The 6,082-nt window shown below is 58.4% G+C and overlaps 1 protein-coding gene across 1 annotated transcript; it reads left to right on the plus strand.

Moving 5' to 3' along the window:
- Positions 1-1,165: 1,165 nt before the first annotated feature.
- NKX2-3 (NK2 homeobox 3) lies at positions 1,166-5,136 on the plus strand. The gene is made up of 2 exons (XM_039465285.2): positions 1,166-1,713; positions 3,230-5,136. The coding sequence occupies exons 1-2, from the start codon at positions 1,356-1,358 to the stop codon at positions 3,961-3,963; spliced, it is 1,092 nt and encodes a 363-aa protein (XP_039321219.1). The 5' UTR covers positions 1,166-1,355; the 3' UTR covers positions 3,964-5,136.
- Positions 5,137-6,082: the final 946 nt, after the last annotated feature.

A 6,082-nucleotide genomic window follows, 5' to 3' on the forward strand; every position in this document is an offset into this window, starting at 1 on the left:
ATTTTAAAAGCCTGTCGGAGAGTCAAGGCCTAGACTCAGGCTCCTGATTTCAATAGGCGGAAAACAAGGCCGCCAAGGCTGGGTCCCCTCCCTTGTGAGGACAGTTCCTGCTCTCAAAACCGTATGAAGCCACCCAGTGTGTTCCACACTCCAGCCACGCACCACCAATGCAGTCAACAAACACTGCTTGACCTCCCGTACGGAAAAGCAGTAGTTGACACGTACTGAGAGCTTAACACGCGTGAGGCCGTTTTGCCTCATTCAACCCTAGCAACAACCCTGTAAAAGGTATTATTTGCTTTCGTTCTGTAGACAAGGAAACTGAGACTTAGAAATGCCCAAGATACACACACTGACGAGGCCAAGCAAGAGCTGTCAAATACCAAAGTTTAGTCACAACTCTGTCTTCCTTTTACATACTGCTCTGTGCAGTTGCTGCCAGAAATACAAGGGCAAAATCAACCCCGGGACCCTGCCCTCATGGAGCTTACAGTCTAACTGGGGCGACCAGGCAGGCAAGTACAGCTATAGAATTAAGTGGAAGTTATAAGTGACACGCGTGTCCTTTGCTAACACGAGCTGCAGGTTCAGAGGCTGAAGACAGGGGACTTCCGGCTAGACGATCTAGGAGCTCTTCCTTGGAGAACAGCTTTCCACTCGTGGAGGATACAGGTAAGATGTTCCAAGCGGACAGAAAGCTTGAGCAAAGTCAACAAGGTGGAAACAGACGTGTCGCCCACCCGTAGATAGAGAAAACACTCCACCTCCTCGTGGATCCAGCGCCCGGTTTTTGCCCGCCAGGAAGTTTTCCTGCCCCGCGCAGCAGCTGAAAAAAACACACTCCCGGGGCACCCTTCCCTGGCGTTGGTTCGTGGGCAGCAAGCCTCCCAGAACTGGCCTAAATCGGGAAGGTGCAGCCACGCGGGCATCAGTGGTTCAGGAACCGGATCTGTGCAGCTTCGGCCCGCAGCGTCTCGGACTTCAGGACTCTATACTAGTCCTTGCGAATTTCTGGTAGAGCCGTAACAAACCATTTGGTGAGAGCACGGGGCGTAGCCCCATGAGCCGCAACCAATGGGGAGGGAGTCTGGGGTGCCGGCCCCACCCCCAGATGTGACGCAAGGCTCCCGGACAGAGGCTTCGCAGCCCGGGCCCCAGTCCCTGCAGTGGCTGTAACAAAACCCAGACCCCCAGGTCCCGGCCAATGGAGGCGATTTAGACTGGAGTGGGACCGCGTCTGTCAAAAGCCCGACTCAGCAGCAGCGGCGGAGTCCAAGAGGAGAGCTGGAGCCGCCGCGCTGCCTCCCCGCCCCCGCCGGGATTTATTATTTGGACTGGACAATTAAGTGGCCCTGATGATGTTACCAAGCCCGGTCACCTCCACCCCTTTCTCAGTCAAAGATATTTTGAATCTGGAGCAGCAGCAGCAGCACTTCCATGGTGCGCACTTGCAGGCGGACTTGGAGCACCACTTCCACTCAGCGCCCTGCATGCTGGCCGCAGCTGAGGGGACGCAATTTTCTGATGGAGGGGAGGAGGACGAGGAAGAAGAGGGCGAGAAACTGTCCTATTTGAACTCACTAGCTGCAGCCGACGGCCATGGGGATTCAGGGCTGTGTACCCAGGGCTATGTCCACACGGTCCTGAGAGACTCGTGCAGCGGGCCCAAGGAACATGAAGAGGAGCCCGAGGTCGTGAGGGACCAGAGCCAAAGTGAGTAGAGGGGGAAAAGAAAAGCACCCGCACACCTGGAGCAATGGCAGAGCGCCCGCAAACAGCCCGCAAACCTTGCCAGCGCGGCTGCCCACCCCTTTACCCTTTGGCTGGGGCCATGCCTCCGCCCTGGTCACCGACAGCTCCACAAAGCGCAGGTACCTGCAAGGGACTCGGGGCGGAGAGACAAGGATGAGGTGACCCTGACAACTACTCTCCACCAAAGGGGGAAATAAGGGAAGGGGAGGTGGTTACTGCTGCCCTGATGCTAAGAGGCTACGCGGGCTCAGCGCCTGGGTCCTCATAACTGATAGTGTTTTTGCTCCCCCCTCCCCCAAAATAAAGACTCTTCCCCCAAAATAGGGCAGGAGCCTGGATGTTTTTCACTTTCCCTCTAGGGTGAGATGAGTTCTGCCCATGGCAGCCACCTCTTCATCTCCGAAAAGACAGCCCAAGCAGCCTGTGTGTCTCGCATCCGCAGGGTGCAGGAACTTTGGTGGAGGCCAGCTGGGTGGTTTCCTCCCTTCTCGGCTTGGAGCTCAGCTTCCCTAAACCCGTGGTACCGGGTAGAGAGAGAGGCGGTCAGAGAGTGCATGAGAACACTGCCTATTCCAAGGGGCCATAGCTCTCACACCCTTAAGGCGCTAGCCGTTTTTGAAAATCCGTGACGTTTTGCTTTGTGTCTCAGGCTGCGGGCGGAATAGAAAACGCGCCGAACTTAGTCCGAGATCCTGGCTGCTCACATCCGACGGGAAATGAATTGATAGGGAGATAGGATAATCGAATAAAGTCCCCAAGGAAGTGTATTTGAGAGGACAGAATCACAGTCTTTCCCCAAGCGGCGATTTAATGTGGCAGAGGCCAAGGCCTATGCTCTCACAGTTTCCAGGGCCTAAAATCGGCATGAAACTGTCTATAACTAGTCAATCAAACTTCATTTTCAAAGGGCACACAGACATTGTCATCACACCTGTATGTAGTATTTTATAAGGCACACATACACACACACACACACACACACACACACACACACACAAGTCCCTGGGCCATGCACAAGCATTACACTAGGAAAATCACGCAGTCTATGCATACCGCCCCACTTACACCAACACGACTCACACCTTCAGCTATCCTTGTGGAATAGAAGGCAAACGAGTTTGCAAATACTGTAGTTATTATGTAGTCTTCAAGCCTTCATCCTGAAAATAGTCATTAGCATGTCGAGCCGCACATTTAATACAGAGTAATCTCTTCTCTTGCAGATGCTCAAGATCCAAATAAACACGCACTAAGTACCCCTCCCCACGAAACGCGCCTCCGCCGGCTGAGGGCGTTCTTTGGGTACTGGGGCTGTCGCAGGTTCCCACAGCGCCAGGAGCCACAAACATTCCAAAAAGTCCAGGCATTTACTACCGCACGCTCTGCGCAGCCACCAAAAGGGGCCGCGGTGCTCCAGGACAGGAGCCGCGGTGCGGCCGGGAACAGTTAAGTACGCTGTTGTTTGCTTCTTCTGCAGAAAGCTGCCAGCTGAAGAAGCCTCTAGAGGCGGCCGGAGACTGCAAGGCGGCGGAGGAGAGCGAAAGGCCGAAGCCACGCAGCCGCCGGAAGCCTCGGGTCCTCTTCTCGCAAGCCCAGGTCTTCGAGCTGGAACGCAGGTTCAAGCAGCAGCGGTACCTGTCGGCGCCCGAGCGCGAGCACCTCGCCAGCAGCCTGAAGCTCACGTCCACGCAGGTGAAAATCTGGTTCCAGAATCGCAGGTACAAGTGCAAGAGACAGCGGCAGGACAAGTCTCTGGAGCTGGGCGCACACGCGGCCCCGCCGCCGCCCCGCCGCGTGGCGGTCCCGGTGCTGGTGCGGGACGGCAAGCCGTGCGTCACGCCCAGCGCGCAGGCCTATGGCGCGCCCTACAGCGTGGGCGCAAGCGCCTACTCCTACAACAGCTTCCCCGCCTACGGCTACGGGAACTCGGCTGCGGCCGCCGCCGCCGCAGCTGCCGCCGCCGCGGCCGCCGCGGCCTACAGCGGCAGCTATGGCTGTGCGTACCCGGCGGGCGGCGGCAGTGGCGGCGGGACCTCCGCGGCGACCACTGCCATGCAGCCCGCCTGCAGCGCAGCCGGAGGCGGCCCCTTTGTGAACGTGAGCAATCTAGGAGGCTTCGGCGGCGGCGGTGGCGCACAGCCTTTGCACCAGGGTGCTGCAGCCGGGGCCGCGTGCGCTCAGGGCACCTTGCAGGGCATCCGGGCCTGGTAGGGACTGGGCGGGTCACGCGGCAGGCACCCCAGCGCAGCCTGGCGCCGCGGGACTGAAGCGCGAGAAGGGCCGGACCTAAGGGTCAGGTCCCCTCGTTAAAAAAAACATGTACTTCTCGCTCCTCAGGGCTTCGTATTGTAGCTCACTCGAGGCCTAGGGAAGGGGGCTCAGGGGCGAGGAGGATGCCCGGGTCTATTCGCCAGGACTGTCTCTGAGGCAGAAAGGCGGGCTGGACGCCGGGGAGGACTGTGGCCCCGATCTTGGCAGCGAGGGGAGTGCAGGAGGCTAGAACCCTGGCCGCGTTTGGTTCTTCCAAAGCGAGAAGGGCTTCTCTTCCTCGGCCTTTCTGCGGACTTGGCGAAGCGTTGTCGGGGAGCCCAAGGACAGAACAAATTAAAACCATGAAGGAGAGAAAAATAGGGTCGTGGCTTGAGAAATCCCAGGCCCTACCTATCGTCTGCCACCTTTGCGGGCCTGGAGCGTCATAGCACAGTCGATTTCATTTCCCAGCTGCCTCCCCTCCGCAGCAGATACCTCGGTCCAGATCTCCGGATTGTCGGATTGCCGGGGGACTCAGGACTCTTCGAGGAAAACCAGCCAAATGAGATCAAAAGTTGGAGCTGGGGCGGGGAGGCTGAACAAATAACGGGACCTGGTGGCCCACCGGAGGTGTTACCGGGTTTCCTTTCTGTTTCGTATTCTATATTCAGCACATATTATCTATCTATATAACTATAACCACACGCCGTGTACACACCCGCTGCCACACACTACAGGAGTCAATAAACAAGGTGCAATATTTTCATACCGTTGGCCGGCTACAGAATTTGCTTAGCCCCAAAGAATGGAGAAGAATCCTTTAGATAAGGCGGGAAAGGGAGGAAAATATACGAGGGGGAAAGCCATCTTCCTTGGAAGATTGCAGGCCTGGTCTCCCATGAGCGAGGCCCCAGGCTGCAAGTCTGGTCTCTTCGTGGCTTTGTTCATTAATTTCTGTTTACTCTTGCGGGCTGGACAGGTCGAAGGCTCAAGGCCATTTGAAGTCCCGAACTTTGTGATCCCCCAAAATTTTACCCAGATGCTTGGACTAGCTGTATAGACCTGCGTTCAGTCAAGTCTTGGACTCTGCCCCACCTCGAGGGTCGCGAGGAAAAAGGAAGCCTAGCCCCCAGGCCCAGCTATTAGCGGCGCGAAGGCTGCTCCTTCCCTGACTGCAGCCGGGGCTCCCAGCGCGCCCGGGGACGCTGCGCTGCGCCCTGCCGCGGCCGAGCTCTCCCCCTCGGCCGCCCTCCCTTCTCCCCCGGTTGCCGCGGCTTTATGTGGCTCCTTGTCACTTGCGGAGAATGCCTGTGCGAGGCCTGTGCTGCCACACGGCCGATTGTGAGCGTGCCAAGGCGGGTGAATGGGGAGGCCTCAGAGCGCCGCGCCATTGTGGGGCCGGGCCTCGCTGAAAGGTGCGGAAAGAATGGCTTTTTATTGGAGTCCCGAACAAAAGGTGTGGTAGGAAGGCGAGGTCCCCTGCGCTAACAAAAACCCCAGCGCGTCGGATTGACGTCCCCCTCGAGCTCCCCATTGCTTCTCAGAGCGGGGGCTTTGTGCAGCAGTCTGCTCAACAGAGGGACAGAGAAATGCGCCGGGGTTTTGTTCCCCACTTTTTGTGCGCTGGGGGAGGGGGCGGACAGGGGAACGGGGGCTGGGCGGGCAGCAGGGAGGGGAGCACTGATTAGGCCTGGTCGGCCGGGGCGCTGAGACGTTCAGCGGGAGTCGGCGGCCTGAATGCTGGGTCATTATTGCTACAAGTTTAGCAATTTCACCCTTACAGGAGGGGGTGGGGCTGCTAGGCTGCGGCGGGGCCGCCCGGCTGGGGAGCTGGAAAGACGCGAGGAGGAGAAAGAAAAAGAAGGAGGGAAGGAAGGGAGGGAGGCAGGCAGGCAGGCAAGGGAGCCCTCCGAAGCCCTCTGACCGCCCAGGATGCGACTTGGGCACTTCCGAAAGGGCCTAGCGGGAGGCTGGAGAAGCGGCGCTGGTGGGCGAAGACCTTCTCTCCCCTCCCCTCGCCTCTCAGGCGGCAGAAAGACCGCGGAGCCCAGCCTGAGCGAGTGCGCCCGACTGCTGTCCC

This window comes from Saimiri boliviensis, chromosome 12 (assembly GCF_048565385.1).
Source record: "Saimiri boliviensis isolate mSaiBol1 chromosome 12, mSaiBol1.pri, whole genome shotgun sequence".
Classification (NCBI taxonomy): Eukaryota; Metazoa; Chordata; class Mammalia; order Primates; family Cebidae; genus Saimiri; species Saimiri boliviensis.